Raw genomic sequence first — 24,972 nt, 5'->3', positions numbered from 1 at the left:
GAATTAAATATCGGGTGGACTGGGGCAGATGAAGTGGTGGACTCTCGTCTCTATTTCCCCGAGCTCCAAGTCACCTCAAAAAAACAACAGTGTGTCTTCTCAAAGTCAGATGGTTGCGGTGTGTTCCATGTGATGGGAAAAAAAGTTATTTATGGGATATGCCAAGAGGTGCTTATACCGGGTTTCACAAAACCTTTAAAAAATCGGTGGGATGAGATCATTCCGGCTAGTTCGTTCCTATCTCCAGTGTGGAAAGAGATGTATAGGTCTCCAACTTTAGGTCGAACCGGAGACTTAAATTGGAGACTAGTTCATCAGGCCCTGGTCACCAAATACTTACCTAATAAGTTTGATCCTTCTGTACTGAATGTTTGTCCTTTTTGTGAGGAGGCTGAAAATGTGACCCATGCTTTTGTGAAATGTAAGAGATTGGTACCCCTTTTTTGTTTCCTCCAACAGTTCTTTTATAAATTTAAGTTTGTTTTTTTTGTTGCAATTTTTGTGTATGGCATTGAAAGGAGCACCAAGAGCAAGACAGCGGTCCCTTTCTTGAATTTTCTGTGCGGAATTGCTAAACTTGCAATATATAAAACTAGGAAGATCAAATTGAGTGGCAGAGATGAAAATGTGCTGTTTTGCTTTAAAGGAATAGTGTCGGCCCGGATAAGTTTCGGCAGTGTGAACGACGATTGTTTTACAGATGAGGTGTTGAGTTTGTTTTTGTAAATTATACTTACGCTCAATGTCCACATATACATGTATATACATACATCCTTTTTGCTTGTACAACTTTCTTTTTCTTGTAAAAATTTTGCGGTGTTCTTCCGTGTGTGTTTTGATACTTTTATAATAAAAGCACATAAAAGTCAAAGTCTCTCTCTCTCTCTCTCGCTCTCGCTCTCATTCTCTCATTCTCTCATTCTCTCATTCTCACTCTCCCATTCACCCACAGATCTTTGGATTCCTTGTGTGCATGGGCTCTATTCTTGGCCTTGGGAATGCTGTTTGGGAGAGCATTACTGGCTATTACTTCCAGGTAATGTTGCTTGCTATCTACACCGTACACCTGTTTTGTTTGGTTGTATTACGAAATTTGAATACAGTGTAACAATTACATTGTGGTATTGTACTACAGGTATACATGCCATGGGAGAGGTCTGTAGACAGTGCTGTTTTCTCTGGTTTTCTTACATTTTGGTCATACGTCATCATACTCAACACTGTGGTACCGATCTCTCTCTACGTCAGGTATGCTTCCACAGACCTTTCATGTCTCTGACACTATATGTTAGGGATTGTTGTTATTTATTTTTAGATTCTCCCTCTCTGTCTCTGTTAGCGTGTCTGTCTGTCTCTGCCTTTGTGCGTGTCTGTCTATCGCCGCCTCTGTGCGTGTCTGTCTGTCGCCGCCTCTGTGCGTGTCTGTCTGTCACCATCTTTATGCATGGCTATCTGTCACCCCATCTGTGCGTGTCTGTCTGTAGCTCATCTGTGCCTGTCTGTCTGTCGCTGTTTCACCATTTGTTTTTCTCAAGACAATAGTAAATATAAACTTGTAAAAATTAATGACATACCAGTAGCTTGTACACTTCCTCTTTTGGGTGGGTGTTACATAGTCATGCCACATGGTGAGATCTTGCTCTCCAGCTCTTGAGCTCTCTCTTAACCGTTTGAAGACCACAAGCATCTTGCAAGTTTTTTTTGTGTATTCAGAATGGAGCTTTATGTAAGAGCTAACACATAAAACACACAAAAACATAAACAGAAACACACATGAAACACATGAAACATATTTTATATATATATATATATATATATATATATATATATATATATATGTGACCCATGTTATGTGACTGTGTGTGTGTGTGTGTGTATATATATATATATACAGACTTGGCATTTAATATGGAATATTTTTTTTCCTTGACTTGGGTTTACTTTCTTTCCTCAGTATATCAATCTGGTGAGTTTCTTTTACACTTTGGTGATTTATTTGTTGAAAGAACCATGTCACTAATTGTCTGTCGCAGCAAGAAGTCAACAACAGCATTATATCACAGGTGGCATGGCAAAATGTACGGACAGGTACATTTGACGATTGACTTCACAATTGGGTATATAAGGGTTGTTTCGTTCTGTATTAGTGGAAAACAACTGCTGCACCTCTCCAAAAGTTATTGCCGCTTCCTCTGGAGATGGTCTGTCAACTCGACAATGCTGTTTGTCATGGAGTGGTGGCTTTACGAAATTACGGCATGAAACAGCGTGCTATTGCTCAGTAGTATGGCATCACTCAAGATCAGGTGTCAAAGATCCTGAAACGAAATGCTCAGAGGGGTGTCCCTACTCCAATACCGAGGCCAGGACGTCCCCGCAGAACCACAAGGAGGGATGATTGCCAGCTGCACCGGTTAGTCCGCAATAGCCGTACTAAGACAGCTAATCGGCTTAGGGCTGAGTGGCAGCAACTGACAAATGTGCCTTTATCCAGAAGGCTAGTCAACCAACGACTGGTTCAAGCAGGCTATCGTGCCAGGCGTCCCCTGAGAAAGCTACGCCTGACCAGACAACACCGCCAGCGCCGATTGCAGTGGGCCAGAGAGCACCGTCAATGGCAGCCAGGACACTGGAATCACGTGATCTTCAGTGACAAGTCTAGATTTCTGGTCTGTCGTCAAGATGGCCGCGTCCGAGTGCGCAGACAAGTGCATGAAGCCTACAACAAAGATTGTATAGTGCCAAGAGTCCAAGCTGGAGGTGGTGGGGTGACCGTTTGGGCTGCTTTTCATGCAGGGGGCAAAACTGACCTGGTTGTTCTGAATGGAAACCTGAACCAGTTCAAGTGCAGGGCCACTCTGGAAGAAACATTGCTTCCATTTCCTCATGCAGCCTTTCGAGGAAACTTTGTCTTCCAAGATGACAATGCACGGCCTCATCATGCACAGCATGATCCAACACTTTCTTGCTGACCGTGGTGTAGAGCATATGGAGTGGCCTGCCATGTCCCCGGATATGAATCTGATAGAGAACTTGTGGGAAGAATTAACGCGTCAAATCGACAACTTGGACCAGCAGCCGACCTCTGTGCATGAATTGCAGCAGGCTATTGTCACTGCATCGCAAGCGATTCCTGTCCAAACCTTGGAAAATCTCGTGAACAGCATGCCTCAACGGTGTACATGCTCTCCTGAATGCTGGTGGGGGTTACACGAAGTACTGAACTGTAATTTTAACTGTCCGTAATCCCAGTCGTAATTTAACTTTTGTTTTTGTTAAAAGAAATTTGGCTAATGTGCAAAATAAAGAGATACTTCTGGAAAACGTACAGAAGTTTAACACAGTACTGTCCGTGAATTGAGTTTGATATCAGTTTACATCACTTTCAAGGATCAATTTATTTGTTTCGAAATGTCAAATGTGGTTTTTGTTTCTTTAAAGGTCACATTAACAAAATCTAGAATAATTTCAAAATAATTCCAATGAACTTTTGGTTCTAAGACACCTTGAAAAGTAAGTTCACCCCCACAAAAAAAATATTCCATATTAAATGCCAAGTCTGTATATATATATATATATATATATATATATATATATATATATATATATATATATATATATATATAATATATATTATATATATATATACAGTATATATCTATCTATAATTCCATAATCTCTGTATGTCTGTGACCGCTGTTTCTCGACAACCACGGGTCCGATATACTTTAAACTTGCCAGGTATATTGCTGGAGACCCGAGGATGTGCCTTTTCAAGGTTTCATATTAATCGGACAAGTAGTTACCGAGCTATGTCCAAAAAACGATTCAACCAATCAGAGAGCAGCGAGCTATCACGTGTGCCGAACGTGGCGAACAGACTCTGCCTCGGACGGCACATTTGAGAGCGTATTCATTTATTTCACGTTGGCAAACTATGTTGGCGTTCAACTATGTTTTAAAACTAATTAAAACTAATTTGCGATTCTTTCGCTTTCCTGCGCGTTTGTGCACGCTATGGCGATTTCTTTACCAAACTCCGCAAGCCGTTCGCTTTGGACCAAACCATTTCATGTAAATAGAGGGGGGGGATTGTCACCGTACTCGCAAGCCGTTCGCTTTGGACCAAACCATTTCATGTAAATAGAGGGGGAGGATATAATTTTAGATATAGATATAGTACGGGCATGCCCTAGTATATAATAATTATTATATATATATATTATATATATATATATATATATATATATATATATATATATATATATATATATATATATGTATATATATATGTATATATATATATATATGTATATATATATATATATATATATATATATATGTATATATATATGTATATATATATATATATATATATATATATATATATGTATATATATATGTATATATATATGTATATATATATGTATATACTATATATATATATATATATATATATATATATATATATGTATATATATATGTATATATATATATATATATATATATATATATATATATATATATACACATATACACACACACACACACACACACACACACACACACACACACACACACACACACACACACACACACACACACAGTCACGTGAAAAAGTAAGTACACCCCATTTAAAGTTTTGACATTTTCAACATATTTCAACATACAGCTATTTGATCTTCATTTCAACAATATTGATAGATTAAGGTGATATAATATAATAAATATCATGAAACATTTACATTTTGTAGTCCATTGTATAATTTTAAAAAACATCAATGTAAATTTCGCATGTGGAAAAAGTAAGTACACCCCTACATTTATCACTACTTCAAATACCTAAAATTAGAATCAGGTGCATCAGCTCAGGTGCAAATGATTAGAACATCGTTAGAGAGGATCTTGGAGGAACCTGTCTTATTTAAACCTCAGACATTTCGTTTGGTTTGCTCTTTGTTGTTGAAGTGTGTGGCGTCACTATGCCGAGATCAAAAGAGCTCTCTGGGGCCTTCAGAAAGAAGGTTATAGATGACTACGAGTCTGGGAAGGGATTTAAAAAGATCTCCAAACAAATTGAAATCAATCATTCGACTGTCCGGAAGATCATCGACAAGTGGAGAAGATACCAAACAACTGCCAACTTGTTCAGGCCAGGCCGCCCCAGCAAGTTCAGCCCGAGAGCAGACAGCAAGATGCTGAAAAAAGTCTCGAAGAACCCCCAGAATGTCATCACGGGACCTACAGGCAGCTCTTGCCACTGTTGATGTCAAAGTGCACGAGTCTACCATCAGAAAGAGGCTGCACAAATTTGATCTACATGGGAGGTGTGCCAGGAGGAAACCTTTGCTGTCCAGAAAGAACATCAGGGCAAGACTAAAGTTTGCCAATGAACACCGAGGCAAAGTCCAGCACTTCTGGAACAATGTGCTCTGGACAGATGAGTCAAAGGTGGAGTTATTTGGCTGCAGTAGCAGAAGACATGTTTGGCGAAAACCAAAGACAGCATTTGACCACAAGAACCTGATACCAACTGTAAAGCATTGTGGTGGAAATATTATGGTTTGGGGCAGCTTTGCTGCATCATGGCCTGGGCAGCTCACCATCATAGAATCCACTATGAATTCTTCATTGTACCAGAGGGTGCTTGAGGATAATGTGAGGCCATCTGTCGGAAAGTTGAAGCTCAACCGAAGGTGGACCTTGCAACATGACAATGACCCTAAACATACCAGTAAATCCACCAAGGAATGGCTGAAAAGAAAGAAATGGAGGGTTCTGTAATGGCCAAGTCAAAGCCCGGATCTAAATCCCATCAAAATGTTGTGGGGGGATTTGAAACGAGCTGTGCATGCAAGAAACCCCTCAAACATCGCGCAGCTGAAAGAATTCTGCATGGAGGAGTGGGAAAAAATTTCTCCCAGTCGATCTCAGAGACTGGTAAACAGTTATAAGAAACGCCTACTTGAGGTTGTTTCTGCCAAAGGGGGCAATACCACCTATTAGAGCCAAGGGTGTACTTACTTTTTCCACATGCGAAATTTGCATTTATGTTCATTTAAATTATACAATGGACTACAAAATGTAAATGTTTCATGATATTTGTTATATTATATCACCTTTATCTATTAATATTGTTTAAATGAAGATCAAATAGCTGTATGTTGAAATATGTTGAAAAAGTCAAAACTTTACACGGGGTGTACTTACTTTTTCACGTGACTGTATATATATATTATAATAGGCTACGGTGATTCTGTCTGTCCATCTGTCTGTCTGTCCGGGGGTGTGGCTTACTCTGTTTACAGAGAAGCTCCACCCATTCTTGGAGAGGCTTCATGTAAACAAATATCCACCATTTTATTAACTCGAATAGCTTTGAGGCCTGTTTAGTTAGGCCTGTGCTGTCTTTCTCTCTCACACAGTTTATTTCAACTCAAATTCGATATATCATTTCATTTTTAACAGTCGCTAACATAGTTTTAGACTCGGTTGAAAAAAAACGGGAAGAGAATCCCATGAAAGTTTCCGTTTATAGAACGAAATGATTTCTCAAAGGCCTGTAAAATAAAGCCCATTCATTGAGTTACCCTCACGATTTTATCGAATTCACCATCTGATTTAATTTTTATCGATGGTTTTAGACTCGGTGTCAGAAATAATTGAGAACATCCATGCACACACGGTAAAATGCAGAGATATATTTTTTAAAATTGCGCCACGATGATACACGAAAATACACCGCCTAAAATAACAGTCAGGGAAAATGTCGACATATATTAAAAATTCACTTTTCCTTTTCCTTTAAGATATATTACTTTTACTTTTGATGACAGTCGTCACAAAAACGACATATATTTCTTCGTTCTTATTTCATTCAACATTATTATCCGGAAGTAAAATATGTTTCAGGAAATTACCGAGAGATATTTCTTCGTTTTTTTTTAGTAGTTATGTGCGCATACACTTTAAATAGGTTTTTTGAAATCTTTAATTTTCACAATGTAATTTACTTTCCATTTGTCATTTGATGATTACGAGACACTTCCTCTTGAGGATCGTGACAATTCATGCAATGCGTGGAAACTTCCATTTCCAAAAAGAATGAGACGGTCGATGAAGAACGCAGACTTGAACAGGATGCAGCAAGAAAACGAATGAAACGGGCGAACGAGTCCGTCGATGAACGTCAATGCAAACTTGAACATCATGCAGCGAGAAAAAGAACGAGACGGGAGAACCGCACAGGATGCTGCCGCAACAATGATGAGGAGGGTTGGAGAGGACTGAGGAGTGAGGGGTTGGAGAGGAGTTAGGGGTTGGAGAGGACTGAGGAGCGAGGGGTTGGAGAGGAGTTAGGGGTTGGAGAGTGAGGAGCTAGGGGTTGGAGAGTGAGGAGCTAGGGGATGGAGAGGAGCGAGAAATTGGAGTGCAGTGAGGGTTTGGAGAGTGACGAGCGAGGGGTTGGAGAGCGAGGAACTAGGGGTTGGAGAGTGAGGAGCTAGGGGTTGGAGAGTGAGGAGCTAGGGGTTGGAGAGAGAAGAGCTAGGGGTTGGAGAGTGAGGAACTAGGGGTTGGAGAGGAGCGAGAAAATGGAGAGGAGTGAGGGGTTGGAGAGCGAGGAGTGAGGGTTGGAGAGTGAGGAGCGAGGGGTTGGAGAGGGAGGAGCGAGGGGTTGGAGAGCGAGGAGCGAGGGGTTGGAGAGTGAGGAGCTAGGGGTTGGGGAGTGAGGAGCTAGAGGTTGGAGAGTGAGGAGCTAGGGGATGGAGAGGAGTGAGAAATTGGAGTGGAGTGAGGGTTTGGAGAGTGAGGAGCGAGGGGTTGGAGAGCGAGGAGCTAGGGTTTTGAGAGTGAGGAGCTAGGGGTTGGAGAGAGAAGAGCTAGGGGTTGGAGAGTGAGGAGCGAGCGGTTGGAGAGTGAGGAGTGAGGGGTTGGAGAGTGAGGAGCGAAGGGTTGGAGAGCGAGGAGCGAGGGGTTGGAGAGTGAGGAGCGAGGGGTTGGAGAGTGAGGAGCGAGGGGTTGGAGAGCGAGGAGCTAGGGGCTGGAGAGCGAGGAGCTAGGTTTTGGAGAGCTCGGAGTTGGAGAGCGAGGAGCTAGGGGTTGGAGAGTGAGGAGCGAGGGGTTGGAGAGTGAGGAACTATGGGTTGGAGAGCAAGGAGCGAGGGGTTGGAAAGTGAGGAGCAAGGAGTTGGAGCGTGAGGGCCGATTGGAGTGGAGAGTGAGGGCCGATTGGAGTGGAGAGTGAGGGCCAACTGGAGCGGAGAGTGAGGAGCGATTGGAGAGGAGAGTGAGGAGCGATTGGAGAGAGTGAGGAGCGATTGGAGGGGAGTGTGAGGGATTGGAGAGGAGTGTGAGGGATTGGAGAGGAGTGTGAGGGATTGGAGAGGAGTGTGAGGGATTGGAGAGGAGTGTGAGGGATTGGAGAGGAGTGTGAGGAAGTATTGGAGAGGAGTGTGAGGAAGTATTGGAGAGGACTATGAGGAGGTATTGGAGGGGAGTGTGAGGAGGTATTGGAGGGGAGTGTGAGGAGGAGTGGGATTGGAGAGGCGTGAGGGAGGAGAGTGTCAGGTGGAGAGGAGTGAGGGGTCACATATTATGTGAAATAAATAAATTGTGTTCATAACACCATTTCTGGATCTGATGAATTGCCAGGAACCATTTTGTAAAATTTAATATGCAGCATCTAAATCAAGATGTCCAAATGTCATACACGTCCATGCCCGTGGGATTCCCATGGGTGACTCCACGAGACTGCAGCAAGAAAAATAACGAGACACTCGACGAACGTGATCACAGACTCGCACAGGATGCTGCTGCAATAACGATGAGGAGGGTTGGAGAGGAGCGAGGGGTTGGAGAGGAGTTAGGGGTTGGAGAGTGAGGAGCTCGGGGTTGGAGAATGAGGGGCTAGGGGTTGGAGAGGAGTGATAAATTGGAGAGGAGTGAGGTGTTGGAGAGTGAGGAGAGAGGGGTTGGAGAGCGAGGAGTTGGAGAGTGAGGAGCTAGGGGTTGGAGAGTGAGGGGCTAGGGGTTGGAGAGTGAGGGGCTAGTGGTTGGAGAGGAGTGAGAAATTGGAGAGGAGTGAGGTGTTGGAGAGTGAGGAGGGAGAGGGGTTGGAGAGCGAGGAGTTGGAGAGTGAGGAGCTAGGGGTTGGAGAGTGAGGAGCTTGGGTTGGAGAGCGAGAAATTGGAGAGGAGTGAGGGGTTGGAGAGTGAGGGGCGAGGAGTTGAAGAGTGAGGAGCGAGGGGTTGGAGAGTGAGGCGCGAGAAGTTGGAGAGTGAGGAGCGAGGGGGTGGAGAGTGAGGGGCGAGGTGTTGGAGAGTCAGGAGCGAGGTGTTGGAGAGTGAGGCGCGAGGGGTTGGAGAGTGAGGGGTGGAGAGCGAGGGGTTGGAGAGCGAGAAGCGAGGAGTTGGAGAGCGAGGATTGAGGGGTTGGAGAACGAGGAGCTAGGGGTTGGAGAGTGAGGAGCTAGGGTTGGAGAGCGAGGAGCGAGGGGTTGGAGAGTGTTACGGATTCGTCACTTCCATTGTCGTGGTTTGCATCCACTGTAAATATTTCTGATTCCATGTACTATTATTGTTTTCAAAAGGTTTATTGTCCATCAATTGTTTTCAAAAAGTAAAAAAGTAAATGTTAAAAGAAACAGAAACAGGAAACCGGATCGGGAACCGGACGACGAAGAGGAAGAGGAAAAAAAGAAGGGCCGAGCGAGTGGAGTCGGACAAGAAGAAGCCGAGTTGCTCCGAGTTCAGAATCGAACGTTGGCGAGCAAGAGTCACTAGCGAACTTTCGGGTTTCCGGGAAAGGGATTCCTGGGACAGAGTTGTCATCGCTGTGACCGATCAACCTGCGTGCCAGGTTTTTGGCAGTGGATTCCGAGGAGAATTATCGCCGGGCCGTTACGTCTCAAGAGCGGGTCGTCGGCCATTTTGACTCACGCAGGACTTGTGCTTCGCTCGCGGTTTCGTCTCTTTTCGACCATTTTCACCGTATTCAGACGTCGATCTGGGGTGTGTGTGTGACGTGGCTTTTTGAAGGTTACTTCGTCCATACCCAAGGGTATGATCTCTCAGTCGCCTGTAGCGCGCCTTTGGATTTCCCAGTCGCCTTGAGGGTGCCTTTGTACAGCTTCGGCGGTGTGACTGACTGTATTTGCCATCCGCACGGGATTCTGGTCTCGATTGGACATCGTTCTGGCGATCGCTGGAGCGAATCAACTTCGTCTTGAAGCCGGGAATAAGAGACATTGGGGAATGTTCTTGTTTCACTCAGTTGGAGCACAGTGAGTTATATATTACAAAACTGATGGTACCATCATCGGACATATTGATTGTACTTTTGAATACTATTGTTGTTGTACTGTTATTCTTGTGTGATCTTAATACAATATTTGTTTGTGAGTAACAATTGGGGTGGCTTCTCCGTTGATCTTTGACACACAGAATAACACATTTTTCTGCCGTGACTCCTCTCGGGGCTCGGAGGTACACCGTGACCAGGGGGTCGGGGAGGAGCACGTAACAGAAATTGGGGGCTCGTCCAATTGGCTCGGGGGCTCGAAATTGGGATCCTCGTCCGTGATTCAATTCCCTAAGAACATTCGTCCGGGATAGAATTCCCTAACATTCCCAAAATTCCCAAATTTGGAATTTTTTCCCTAACATTCCCAAATTTTTCAAAAAAAATTGGAAAATTTTTGTGTGAAGGTTAACAGGTGGTAACTGATAGTCACCATGGTGTTTGACGCAGACCATTTTGCGGCGTCCCCTAATGAGGCACAGTTCCAAGTGTTAAAAAAATCGGAACTCTTAATATTGGCCAGACATTTTAACTTGGAGGTCCGAGTTAATATGAAGAAAGCAGAGATGCAGATCTCTGGTGGGACAAGGAACATGGACAGAGGTAGCCTTGGATTGGTTACCCGAGGAAAAATAAAATGTGGAGCTCCGGAAAATGGAGATGCAACTGCAGAGCCAGGAAAGGGTAAAAGCAGAGGAAATGAAAGCAGAGGAGAGAAGAGCAGAGGAAAGGAGAGCTGAAGAAGAAAGAAGAGCAGGGGAAAGAGCAGAGGAAAGGAGAGCTGCAAGGGAACTCGAAGAAAAAAGAGAAAAGGAAAGAGCAGAGGAAAGGAGAGCTGAAAGGGAGTTAAAGGAACGTGACATGGAGTATCAGAAGGAAGTTAAACTCAAGGAGGTGGAATTAAGGGGAGAACGGGGAGAGGTAGCATCCATGCCGGCTGGTTCGACAACTAGTCAGAACACCTCGGATGTTGGTAGACATGTGAGGCTGGTTCCACCCTTCAATGAAAAGGAGATAGCCAAGTTTTTTTTACACTTTGAGAAAGTGGCTCAAATGCTTAAATGGCCTGTGGGGTCCTGGACCATGTTAGTGCAAAGTGTTCTGGTGGGTAAAGCTCAAGATATATTTTCGGCTTTACCGATTGACAAATGTACAGATTATGAGGAAGTGAAGAAAGCCATTTTTTTTTTTTTTTTTTTTTTTTTTTTTTTGTATACAAGATCGAGGCTCGTGAAAGAGATAACATTAATCACACAAAAAGACAAACCGACACACAAAAAACAAGGGGAGCGGCAGACAAGATGGGGAGAGAGGGGGAAGGACACAAAAGAGAGGGGGAAGAGGGGGAAGGACACAAACACAACATTTGAGAGCAGGGACATCGGGAGGACTTGGGGGGAGGTGGGAGAGGAATAAAACATATGAACACTGCAAAGACTCTGGGGTGAATTGCCGGGGGTAGAAAAGATCAAGGTTTTCGATGGGGGAAGATAAGAGATGGTGGTGAACAGCTGTTTTAAAGACCTGGAGGGAGGAGTGGGATTGAAGGGAGTGGGGGAGTTTGTTCCAGAGGCGGGAGAAAAGGGGAATGAAAGAGTGAAGGTGAGCAGAGAGCCTAGACTTTGGCAGTTTAACCATAAGAGGGTTGCAGGCAGATCTTGTGCGACCTGAAGGAATATTGGGGGGACAGAGCACAGAGAGAGCTGGGGGAGCAAGGCCGGAGAGGAGTCGGTAGAAGACAGAAAGACCACCAACCTGCCTGCGGTGAGTGAGTGAAAGGCCCTCGGTGTTGACTACATCGCAGGAGATTCCAATGATTCTGAAAGCTTTGGCCTCAACAGCGTGAAGCCGAGCAAGGTGTGAGGCAGGAGCACCAGCCCAGAGGGGGTAACAGTATTCCATTGAGCTGCGGATGAAAGCCTTGTATGTGGTGAGGAGCTCAGGTGTGCCAAGGAAGGACTTCGCACGACGGAGGATGCCCAGTCGGCGACTGGCTTTGGAGGCCAGCTTGGAAATGTGGTTTTCCCAAGAAAGATCATGGCAGATAGTGGCATTCTCAAAGCCTATGAATTGGTTCCTGAAGCTTACCGGCAAAAATTTCGGAATGCCAGGAAGAGGGAGGGTGAGACCCATGTGGAGTTTGCCAGAATGAAGGAAACCATGTTTGATCGGTGGTGTGATTCGAAGGGGATTGGGAAAGACTTCGAACTGTTGCGACAATTGATCTTGGTGGAGGAATTCAAACAGTGTGTCCACGAGGACATTAAAGTACATCTGGAGGAAAAGAAGGTACCAGAGTTGCATGAGGCAGCAACCGTGGCAGAGGACTATGCCTTCACACACAGGATGGGGTTCCACAAACCTAACTTCCTGCCTCGAGTTAGCCAGGGGAGTTATGGTAAATCAGGTGCGGAGAACGAATATTCATGGGGGCGACCTAGAGATTACTATGAGGACAAATCTGATACCGCGACTTTTAGGGATTCGAAGACTACAGGTCCAAGACAGACTTATCTTCCGGGGGGCTCGAGGCAGACCACGAATTTTTCCTCCGGGCCTACTTGCGCTTTTTGCAAGAAACCTGGACACTTGATGTCCCAATGTTATGCCCTGGAAAGGAAAAATCAGGAGCGGAGTCAGACTAGTACAACTCCGAATGCATTGGCAAATGCGAGAAATCGTCCTTGGAGGACAGTGCCTTGTGAAGGTTCCCATGCCAAAATTACGGCATCACAGAACGACCTTGTTCAAGAGGGTTACAAACCCTTTATTTCAGAGGGGTTTGTGTCACTGGATGGAACCTTGACTAACCAGAGACCTGTTAGGGTATTGAGGGACACAGGAGCACATCAATCTTTGATGCATGAGGGCATTTTGCCATTGTCAGAGAAGACGGCAACTGGTGTTAGTGTTCTTTTACAGGGGGTTGGTGGCTGTGTTAAAGCCCCACTTCATGTCATCCATTTGAAGTCTGATTTGGTGTCAGGACCGGTCACCGTAGGGTTACAAGCCACTCTACCTGTAGAGGGAATATCTTTTGTTATCGGGAATGATTTGGCCGGTGGTCAAGTTTCTGGTAACCCGATGTTTGTTGAAAAGCCTAGTATGAAAAATAACACTGCACAGGTAGAGCAGGAGATTCCAGGTATCTTTCCATCCTGTACCGCGACTCGTGCTATGGGTAGGAAGCGCTCTGAAGAGAAGAGGAAGGTACTGACGTCACGCTTTGCACAGGCACGTCTTGTCAAGTACCCAACAACTAAGTGTCAGCACACACACATCATGGATGGAGGCAATGTTGGCAAGCTCTTTGTAGGTGGACTGAACTTCAAAACAAGGGAAGTTGTTCTGGACTCTGTCTTCGGCCAATATGGACCACTCTTGGAAGTGCGGCTGATAAAAGACAGCGAGACGCAAAAGTCAAGATGGTTTCGCTTTGTCAAGTTCGAAAACACAAAGGATGCCAAAGATGCAGAAAAGGATTTGAATGGCAAGGATTTGGATGGTCGGACCTTAATAGTAGAGAAGGCAGGCCATGGGCGTCGAGGGGGCTACAGAGGAGGAAAACGTGGAGGTAGTTTCAGGGGTGGCTATGGCTCCCGGGGTGGGAGTGGTAGTTTTGGTGGTGGCCGCAGTCGAGATTACTATAGAGGATCCCAGAGTTACGGCAGCTCCCGAAGGGATGATTATCAGGGTAATGGCCGAGAAGGAGACCGCTATCCACGTGACTACAGCGACAAGCGCTCCAACCGTGATTATTGTGAAAGTTAGGAAGAGTTTGAAGCACAGATTGCTGCGGAGCAGCCGAGCCAAGATTTCTACACGGATTAACCGTGAACTCCACGTTCCTAAAGGCATCCATGTAGTGAATACTTCCAGGCCTCACCACCCAACCACCATGAAACCTGGCTCGCAGCTCGGCCTCCCTAAAAAAGTGCTATAGATTTGCTTGACTTGGGATTTTTGATCACAACCCCTTAACCTTCATTCAAAAAAATGAAAAATAAAAACCAGAGGTTGATGAGAAGGAGTTTGGCTTTGCAGGAGTTCGGCTTGAAATTGAGCATGTAAACGGCAGGGATAATGTCGTTGCGGATGCTTTGTCCAGAGTGAACTAACTTTGGAAATCTCTGTAGGTTGTTTGAAGTTTTGTTGCTTTATTTTTGGGCAATATTGAGTATCGTTGCTCACGGGAATTGATGATTTGGGGTGTGAGTTTACTTTTGTTTGTTGGGAGAGTTTGCCTCCAAAGAAAGTTTTCACTATGTTCAAACTTTCTTTTTTGAGGGGGGGGGGGGGGGGGAAGTGTTACGGATTCGTCACTTCCGTTGTGGTGGTTTGCATCCACTGTAAATATTTCTGATTCCGTGTACTATTATTGATTTCAAAAGGTTTATTGTCCATGAACTGTTTTCAAAATGTAAAAAAAGTTAATGTTAAAAGAAACAGGAAACCGGATCGGGAACCGGACGACGAAGAGGAAGAGGAAAAAAAAAAAGGGCAGAGCGAGTGGAGTCGGACAAGAAGAAGCCGAGTTGCTCTGAGTTCGGAATCGAACGTTGGCGAGCAAGAGTCACTGGCGAACTTTCGCGTTTCCGGGAAAGGGATTCCTGGGACAGAGTTGTCTTCGCTGTGACCGATCAACCTGCGTGTCAGGTATTTAGCGATGGATTCCGAGGAGAATTATCGCCCTGCCGTTACGTCTCAAGAGCGGGTCGTCTGCCATTTTGACTCGCGCAGGACTTGTGCTTCGCTCGCGGTTTCATCTCTTTTCGACCATTTTCACCGCATTCAGACGTCGATCTGGGGCGTGTGTGTGACGTGGCTTTTTGAAGGTTACTTCGTCCATACCCGAGGGTGTGATCTCTCAGTCGCCTGTAGGGTGCTTTTGGATTTCCCAGTCGCCTTGAGGGCGCCTTTGTACAGCTTCGGCGGTGTGACTGTACTTGCCATCCGCATGGGATTCTGGTCTCGATTGGACATCGTTCTGGCGATCGCTGGAGCGAATCAACTTCGTCTTGAAGCCGGGAATAAGAGACATTGGGGAATGTTCTTGTTTCACTCACTTGGAGCACAGTGGGTTATATATTACAAAACTGATGGTACATCACATCGATCGTACAAAACATCATCGGACATATTGATTGTACTTTTGAATACTATTGTTGTTGTACTGTTATTCTTGTGTGATCTTAATACAATATTTGTTTGTGAGTAACAATTGAGGTGGCTTCTCCGTTGATCTTTGACAGAATAACACATTTTTCTGCCGTGACTCCTCTCGGGGCTCGGAGGTACACCGTGACCAGGGGGTCGGGGAGGAGCACGTACCAAGAGCGAGGAGCTAGGGGTTGGAGAGTGAGGAGCGAGGGGTTGGAGAGCGAGGAGTTGGAGAGTGGGGAGCTAGGGGTTGGAGAGTGAGGAGCTTGGGTTTGGAGAGCGAGAAATTGGAGAGGAGCGAGGGGTTGGAGAGTGAGGGGCGAGGAATTGGAGAGTGAAGAGCGAGGGGTTGGAGAGTGAGGAGCGAGGTAGTTGGAGAGTGAGGAGCGAGGGGTTGGAGAGTGAGGGGCATGGTGTTGGAGAGTGAAGCATGGCGGCCTTCTGATAATAGCATTTTATAATTCCGATTTTTTTTTTACAAATTCTCATAATTATCCGAATCCATATTCATATCTTCACCAAAATCCAATCATTACTGTAAGTTTTTAAATAATTCGTCTTCTTTCATCAAACTTACTTTCATATTTTACTTACAAAATATCTCACATAATTCACAAGGTCTTTCATACCAAGCATCAGATTGGGCATAATTAATAGGTCTTTACTTTCAGCACACAAATCTTTGAAATCACCATTACATTACAAATCACCAAATCACCAACATTTTTTATTTATTTTATTACAAATAAAACAAACAAACAAAATTAACTTGGTCCATTTATCAACCTGAATGTTTGTTTTTCCCCATCCTTAACAATTTTTCTTTCACATTATTTTCATTATTTGAGCCTGGTGTTGGCTTAGCGGTTAGGGTGCCGGCTTGGGATCCTCGGATCCTGAGTTTGAATCCCGGTCGATCGCTGAATTAACACCAGGGGGGTTGACTCAGCCTGTCATCCTTCCGAGATCGGCAAATTGAGCACGAGCTTGCTGGGATGAATGATCCCGGTGTGTACCCCGGTTTAGAATAGGTACACCGTATCCCTGCGTGTCGTAAGAGGCGACTAAGAGGGTTGGCGTCAGGAAGGGCATCCGGCCATAAAAATTGCCTCAAAAAGAGAACCATGACGTCACGGGGCCCGCAAGGCTAACCCCCGCTTTAGCGGGGGAAAATGGCCTCAAAACGATCATTCATTCATTCATATTCATTATTTTCATTATCTCTCACATTCATTATTTTACAAAATCTGTTGCCAAGATCTGTATTGTCCTCTCTCCTTTTTTATTAATATTAACCATTTTCTCTAGCCATGGAATAGTCCATTATTCATCGTCCTCTCAATCTTTAAAAATTAGCCAATTATTTTAACCCACCTTTTTGCCCCCAAAATCAACAAGTCACATTCCCTGTATATTGCCAACATTGTTCATAGTTTAAGTATTATCCAGAACTAAAATTCTATTAACCCATCAACTTGTAGATGCACATATTTATATCCCATTAACCCAATAATTCTCAATTTTGGTCACAATTTTCCAATGTCTAGGAATCCGTCCACAAGCTTTTGCCATGGATGTCAGAATCCGTTAAGGAGCTTGTAACGACTCACGTATTCACACCTGTTGTAACATCTCCAGCTACCTCACTTTCCAAACCATCTGGCATGCCTGCAAATTACTGGAGATGTCGGCACCTGTTTGAGCTCCATTATGTCAGGCTCTTCGTCTTCTCCTGTTATCAACTCAAAAAAAACCAGCTCCACGTGATAAAAACATATTCACATTAGAACAGCACATACCTCCACCAGGCTGAACAGTTGAAGGACACCATGTTGATTGGAATTTCTTGCTCAACTTCTTAGCAGACATTTGGTTGCCCTCGGCCTCCTGTAGAATCGATTTGATTGCACTTTTCCAGTTGAATTTTTCTCCTTTAACCCCAGCATCCAAATCTTCACTTCCACCTTTCAATTGAGCAGATCCTTTTACTTTTCCTTTTTATTATTCTTCTTCTTTCCAGTTGATGGGTTTTCATTGTTTAATTCACCATCAGCATCGGTTGTATCTTCAGATTTTTGCTTCTTCTTTTTTGACCTCTTTTCTTCTTGCTCACGTACCTCATCATTTTCAGCCTCTACCTCCTTCTTCTTTCTCTTCCTTTCCCGCTTACTATTATTGTTGAGTTTCGCTGCACCATCCACTTCTTGATTCATGCCCTCGTTCTTTTCCAAAGTACAGCCCAGGGTTACTGCTCCAGACTTTTCCATTTGCTTTGGATTCTGTGCACTCGAGTTTTCAACTGAGATGATATTCCAGATCTCGTCCACGACTTTACAGTCAGTAACCTTCATAGAGTTCTGCAAATAATTATCATATTTCTTCCTCTTTAATGGAATGCGCTGCAACTGAAGCAAGCACTGCAATATGGGAAGAGCCTTGGTGCTGACCCGGCACGATTCAATCGCTTGATTGGCTTGCTCGATACACCGACTTTGCTTTGCATTTCCTTTGACCTGATTCGCATCATAGTCCTTACCGCCATACTTTTCCTTTTCTTTGATGCATCTCAGATGCATCTGATACTCTTCACCCCTGAATTCCTTTCCGCAGTCGAGGCACGACAAACACAAGCATTTCCGACATTGCTGCTTGTGTTTTTCCACTTCGGATTTCTTCACACACTCCACAATCTTCCTATCATATTCACAACATAAGTAGAAATGTTTTATAGATAATTTTAAAATAATAATTGTCCCTTTATTTTTGTATGGTTGCCATTGGTAATATCCAGAGCTAAAGAATCGATATGCTTATTCTTTTTCCTTGTTACACACACACACAACCTGTCCACCAAGTTTCGTCCGAATCTGTCCACAACTTTTTGAGATGTCCATCTCACAGACAAAAAAAGACACAGGCAGATGAACAGAACAGAACAGAAGTCGAACAGAAAGGCAGGGGTCCTGATCCCATCTTTCATCCCATGTTTCTCAGGCAGGGGGACTCCACAATGTGTGCTCCATCCCTCGGATGGGCGTTAAACTTGGTGTCCCGTCTGTCCGGCATTCGTTGCTGGATGCAAGATCCCATGGTGTCCCCCGTTAAGAGTAGGCGAGTTATCGCCGGCATTCTGAACAAATTCCAAATTCCTGCCCCAACTGCCACTGCAAAGGCAATGGCAACCCATCCAGTGTGACCCCCGCCAAGAGACTGCCTCACACTCTGAACCCTCGATTACATGGGACCCGACAGAGACAACTCACTTCTTCACCTTCATCTACCTTGCTTTTGTCCAATTTCATCCAGCCACTCCACAATGCTCACCTGTGACCTGGCCAATTTGCATCTCCACCTCACGTGAGCATTCATTACCTGGTTACCTGACTCGCACACCTGTATCAAATGTCCAACTGGAGCCATATGTGACCCCTTCATGACGCAAGCAATTCAACGTGATGATGTCATGCCATATTCGAACTCAGAGCGCACGTTCGCGCTTCCACACGATATACTTTGCCCCAAGTCCCACGTGAATTTAGCCCATCTACATACAACGTACGCTCACCGGCGAACGATATCTCCAATTTGCCACGTTCCCATCCAAAAAGGGGACACTGCATCAGCGGCACTTCCACACCCTCAGCCAACGATGTCATATATACTCAGTACCCATGAATGGTACATGCTACCATCATATACCAATATGCTGTAGCATTTATTTATTTATCACAATACCATTCGCACTCTGGTCAAGTCCGGCCGCAACCATATCCTTCAAGACTCCCTTAATGCGACTTTCTCTCAAACAATTATCTTACCCGGCACGGATTCTCGCACGGATTCCCCCGCGCGTCAAGCAGGCGAAACAGCCCCGAATACAAACCACTAGACCACCCCAGGCCCATATTCAAAGGTGAGGGCACAATCATTCAACTACCCGATGTGCCGCATCCTGGAGCATGCAAATCGCTCACCATAACCTCACGACACGTTCATGTGATTACTTTCTGTATTTATTGTGCATACAATGCTCATCTGACCTCCAAAATGCTCTACAACCCGCCTGGCAGATCCAGCCCAAACAGACTGGAACTCTAACGACTCTCACCTCTTATTCATCTGTCTTTACCTTGATATTGTACACCTATTGTATAAAGCTTCCCTTCCTAATATCACTTGGCTGTGACTTTTAGTGGTCACACTTGATATACCCGCAAGATGTTACTGAAAAATCAAACTTCATTTGTAAAATTCCCTTGCCTCTAATTTTACATTACCCAATCATCAATGATGTAACCAGACGTCACACAATGCCTACCCCTGCCAAATTTCGAACGAATCCATCCACACCTTCCTGAGACGTCCTGCCCACAGATAGACAGACGGACAAACAGCCAGACAGAGGGTCGAGGTTGGATTTGAATCTTAACCCCATGATAAACTGTCATTCCTCGCATAGACGTTAAAAACGGCATCTCGTCTTCGTTGGTATATATTTTTTTTTTTTGTATACATAATCGAGGCTCGTGAAAGAGCTAACATTTATCACACAAACAAATCAAACAGACAAACAAACAAAGTGTATAAAAAGGGGAGCGGTAGACAAGATGGGGAGAGAAGGGGAAGGACATAAATACAACATTTGTGAGGGACATCGGGGATTTGTGGGAAGGAGAGGGCTTGGGGGGAGGCGGCGTGGGAAGGGGGAGGGGGGGTGGGAGAAGTATAAACACAAGGACACCAAGGACTTCCAGGAAAGAAGTTGTTATTTCAAAAAAGAGGATTTGGGGTGAAATTAGCGGGGGTAGAACAGATCAAGGTTTTGGATGGGGGAAGATAAGAGATGGTGGTGAACAGCTCTTTTAAAGACCTGGAGGGTGGAGTGGGATTGAAGGGAGTGAGGGAGTTTGTTCCAGAGGCGGGAGAAAAGAGGAATGAAAGAGTGAAGGTGAGCAGAGAGTCTTGATTTTGGCAGTTTAACCATAAGAGGGTTGCAGGCAGATCTTGTGCGACCTTTAGGAATATTTGGAGGACAGAGCCCAGAGAGAGCTGGAGGAGCAAGGCCGGAGAGGAGTCGGTAGAAGACAGAAAGACCATCAAACTGCCTGCGGTGAGTAAGTGAAAGGCCCTCGGAGGTATCTTCATCACGGGAGATTCCAATGATTCTGAACGCTTTGGTTTCAACAGCGTGAAGACGAGCTAGGTGTGAGGCAGGAGCACCAGCCCAGAGGGGAGAGCAGTATTCCATTGAGCTGCGGATGAAAGCCTTGTATGTGGTGAGGAGCTCAGGTGTGCCAAGGAAGGACTTCGCACAACGGAGGATGCCCAGTCGGCGACTGGCTTTGGAGGCCAGATTTGAAATGTTGTTTTCCCAGGAAAGATCATGGCAGATAGTGAGACCCAAAAGCTTGAGTGACAGAACTTCTTGGAGAGTATTATTCAGAAAGTGGATGGGAGGGTTGTCCAGTCGGTCTTTTCGGAGAGACATCGTAAGAGAGTGAGATTTGTCAGGATTGAAAGACATGTTCCACTTATTTGCCCAGTCAGTGATTTTGTCCAGGTCTGCAGAGAGTGAGGAGGCTGCAGACTGCCGATCTGAGGGATGAGGAATAGAGCGGCAGAGAGTGGAGTCATCAGCAAAGAGATAGAGAGGATTTTCAAGAGAGTCGGAGAGATCATTGATAAAGACCAGAAAAAGCACAGGGCCCAGAACACTGCCTTGGGGAACTCCAGCCTGAACAGGAAGAGGAGATGAGAGAAACCCATTCAGGGCCACACGTTGACTATGACTAGAGAGGAAGTCCGCCAGCCATGCATGGAGATTTCCATAGATACCAAAGGAGGAGAGTTTGTTGAGCAGAGCGGGGTGCCAGACCGTATCGAAGGCACGTGATATATCGAGGGAGACAGCTCTAATTTCCTGTTTGGCATTGAGGACCTCCATCCATTGTTCACACAGCAGAAGCAGCATGTCCAGAGTACAGTGACCTGGTCTGAAACCAAATTGATGACCAGAGATCAAGCAATTGGAGAAGAGGAAAGATTTCATATCCGAAGCAATGATGGATTCCATGACTTTGCTGATAATTGGGAGAAGGCTGATTGGTCTGTAGTTACTAGGATCTGTTTTTGCACCTTTTTTGTGTAAAGCGGTGATGTTGGCCGATTTCCAAGCAGATGGCAGTTGACCTTGAGCAAAAGAGAGGGTGAAGAGAACAGAGAGAGGGAGTGAAAGAGCGGAAGAACAGGATTTTAGGACCCGTGGGCTGATGCCGTCAGGTCCAGTTGCAGAATCAGAGTCGAGGGTTGACAGAAACTTTTCCACCTTGTCAGGAGGAAAGGACACATAGTCCAGGAGCAGCTGGGTACGACTGGGTACGGTGGGTACAGAGAGGGATGGGTTTGGGACACAAGATTTAGAGGCAAACACAGAGTTGAGGCATTCAGCTTTTTCACGTGCGGAGTCAACTGTGTAGCCGTTTGAGGTAAGGGAGGGGATGGAGGGGGAACAAACACCAGAAACAGATTTGACCAGACGCCACCAGGATTTGGAAGAGGGAGACAGATAAGAGAGTTCGGTCTTGAGAATGGAGAGATATTGTTTCCTGGCTCTCCTGAGGGTGGACACACACTTGGTTCGGGCTTTGTGAAAGGAAATGAGATTTCCTTCCGTTGGATTTGCTTTCCAGGAGACGAAGGCAAGTTGTTTCTGGGCAACAGCCTCACCACAAGATTCCCTGTACCATGGACATGAAGGGTATGAAGGGTATGACAGGTGAAGATAGGTGTGAGGTATGACCTCACATGAGGTATGACCTTCATGGTATGACCATGAAGGGTATGACAACTGAAGACGAGATGGGATAAATCTGTGCATGAGAGAGAGCAATTTACTTTGGAAGAATCCCCAGGATGAGTTGATGTCAGAGGCGGTAGAGATGGGAGACCAGTCCAGATGATTGATGGCTGCTTGAAGACCGAGCCATCAAAGAGCCATCAAAGATCCCACGTGGGAGCAAAAGCATGGGAGTAAAAGATTTAGATTTCCTCCGTTCACAAATTACGTACACAATTTCAGTTTTAACCAACAAAAAATTTTCTTTTGTCCCGATTTAAGTCCCTGTCATGTTGTTAAATTAACATCTAGTGGGTTGACCCAGCCTATCATCCTTTCATTTAACTCTGACTTTTACTCCCATGCTAAATCTGTGGGGATATAATTAAATACATGTTTTTTAAAACCCGGCTGCACACGCTCTCCCTACAGGCTCACTCTAGCCTGCCATTTTCCACAAGCAGACTGAATCGAATCTCAAAAAAAATCCAAACTGACACCATCTATTTCTTAGCCCCAAATTTACTTAATTTAGTTTTAACCTTTGCATCATTCCATAACATCATATAATATCATTCCATAACCAAATTTGGTCAGAATCTCATTACAAGTTTGCAAATTATCACAACAACAGGATATCTGACCCTTGACCTCTCGACCCAAAAATGCAATCAATGACATCCCACGTGACATAACCTCGTCATTTTCAAACTACATGCAACAGTGATGCGAGATGATATTTGCAAAACTTCACATTAATAGGGTGAGCTGCCTCAAAGGTATGCTCATCCAATACACATCCACATTGCATAATTTATGCAGGCAATACATGAAGTCCTGGATTTGGGGATAGAGTTAGGGAGGGAAAGAATCTGGAAGGCATTTGCATCCAAATTCTGGGAAGCATTTGTACTCCAGGAAGCATTTCGGCAAGCATTTTCTGACCTCCAACAAGCAATAGGCCAATACATCTCACAGGAAGACTCGTAATTCTCATATAAATAGATCAAGCATAAATGTTTACAAGTCCTCACCTGTAAACATCAGCTGGATCGAAGAATACTTGTCTACTTCTGTGGCTGGAAATATATGTACAAATACATCCTTTGTGTGTTATGACAATATTTATTCATTCAAATATATTTTCCATACATTCACTGGTAGTTAGTTACCACACTACACACCATTTTGAAGAACACACCCTGACCTTCACCGGCACACCTATCTCTTTGTATAATCTTGTCCAACCATTCTCATCCATCCATTTCTTTCGTGCTACCAAAAAGCATTCCATTCATTCACTTGCAGCTCCATATTTTCTTTTTTTTTCCTGAACGGGGCATAATTCTGCATGCCCGATCCAACTCAACCTCCTGATTGTGAGTTTACCCTGGTCTCTACCTGACCTGACCTTCCTGCCTGGTAGGTGCGCTTCTAGTGCGGCTTCATTCCGCCACCAGGAATTCCTCCCTTTTTGGCCATTTCTCACTGAAGGTTCTGGTTTAGCTCAGTCCACTGTCTCTCGTCTCTCACCGTGGCAAATCCATGTATTTCAAACAAAAAATGTGCCGGAGTTTTGCGAAGAGGTACTACTTCCTTTCCTGTCTTGTTACCCATCTTCTCTCTGGGCTTACCCTTCCTGGAGTGATCTCGGCGTATGACGTCTGCCTTTACCTCACACCCCCCTCCCCTGCCAACTGAACCCTCTACCCTCTTGGTTCAACAATATCCTTGTTACTCCGGACCAATCGTCCGTACTTTACAATTTCTCGTTTCGTGGCTTTCAAGCACGGCGGCCAGCAGAGACGAATAAAAGCCAGAGGAAGAGCTCGGAGCACAATTTGGAATCCCTTTTTAAGCACAGAGGCTTACCTTTTTCATCAAATCAATTGCCGCGGCCTGTCTCCTCTCAGTTCCTTTGGGATTCGTCTCGGTCGGTCCTGATCCGTGATGAGCCCTGAACGGAGAGTGTAAGATGCTTCCGGGCACCACTTTAACGCTCCTAAGTCTGAACGGTAGTACTACCCTCAGCGGTTGCTGTCTACAACCTGCTACCGAAATGATGTCAAAGGTCGCGTGGTTTGGCAGTCATATTGGATATAAAAACGAACCTTGTCTGATCAACACGAAACTTGACAAATATGATTCCCTACACAGTCATTGGCAGAGTGTAAATTTTTGATGTCATAGGCCACGTGGGAGGACAGCCATATTGGATCAAAGTTAAATAAATAAATGACTATTTCTCTGAAAACGCTTAAGCTATTGAAGTAAAATTTTATAAGCACCATCGTCTTCAAAAAGAATACATGTTTAAAATTTCAACGTCATCAGTGTGACGGTCTGGCAGCCAGAATGTTTTCATTATTTGAATAATAAGAAACCTTTAAATTCCATCTTCTCCAGAACAGCTAACACAATCAATGTCAAACTTCACGCAAATGATCAACGAGAGTTTCAAAATATAGTTTGATAATTTAAACGTCACTGGTGGTATGGTCTGGCAGCCATTTTATAAAAATTGTTTTGAATATGGATTTCGTTTTACTTTTTAAATCCAATTCTGAATTCAGTTTTATAAAGAGGTCGTCATGGGTCAAGTGTCCGATCAAAGCGGGACGTCTTGGTACCCGGTCATCATTGCCAGCAGTTATAAAGTGGCAGTTCTAGTTGTTTTT

General features: G+C 44.6%; 2 protein-coding genes across 4 annotated transcripts in view; one reads left to right on the top strand and one right to left on the bottom strand.

Annotated features, from left to right (window-relative positions):
- Positions 1-24,972, top strand: part of LOC137422079 (phospholipid-transporting ATPase ID) — a 266,687-nt gene that overhangs the window by 187,231 nt on the left and 54,484 nt on the right. For all 3 annotated transcript variants that reach the window (XM_078772922.1, XM_078772921.1, XM_078772923.1), the window contains 2 exons: positions 953-1,036; positions 1,136-1,248. In XM_078772922.1, the coding sequence (XP_078629048.1) occupies positions 953-1,036; positions 1,136-1,248 (197 nt within the window). The remainder of the gene's footprint in view (positions 1-952; positions 1,037-1,135; positions 1,249-24,972) is intronic.
- On the bottom strand, positions 17,066-24,932 carry LOC137422733 (uncharacterized). The gene is made up of 4 exons (XM_078772849.1): positions 24,925-24,932; positions 17,449-18,153; positions 17,259-17,416; positions 17,066-17,127 (listed from the first exon to the last, which is right to left on the bottom strand). The coding sequence occupies exons 1-4, from the start codon at positions 24,930-24,932 to the stop codon at positions 17,066-17,068; spliced, it is 933 nt and encodes a 310-aa protein (XP_078628975.1).

This window comes from Myxine glutinosa, chromosome 2, assembly GCF_964187855.1.
Source record: "Myxine glutinosa chromosome 2, kmMyxGlut1.1, whole genome shotgun sequence".
NCBI classification, from domain to species: domain Eukaryota; kingdom Metazoa; phylum Chordata; class Myxini; order Myxiniformes; family Myxinidae; genus Myxine; species Myxine glutinosa.
Note: the sequence above shows the minus strand (reverse complement) of the source record. Positions and strands in the feature narration are given on the sequence as shown.

Coding starts and splice junctions, on each gene's coding strand:
- LOC137422733 (XM_078772849.1), bottom strand. Junction 17,417..17,448: donor AAGAATAATAAAAAGGAAAA/GTAAAAGGATCT, acceptor GAAAGGTGGAAG/TGAAGATTTGGATGCTGGGG. Junction 17,128..17,258: donor AACTGTTCAGCCTGGTGGAG/GTATGTGCTGTT, acceptor AGTAATTTGCAG/GCATGCCAGATGGTTTGGAA.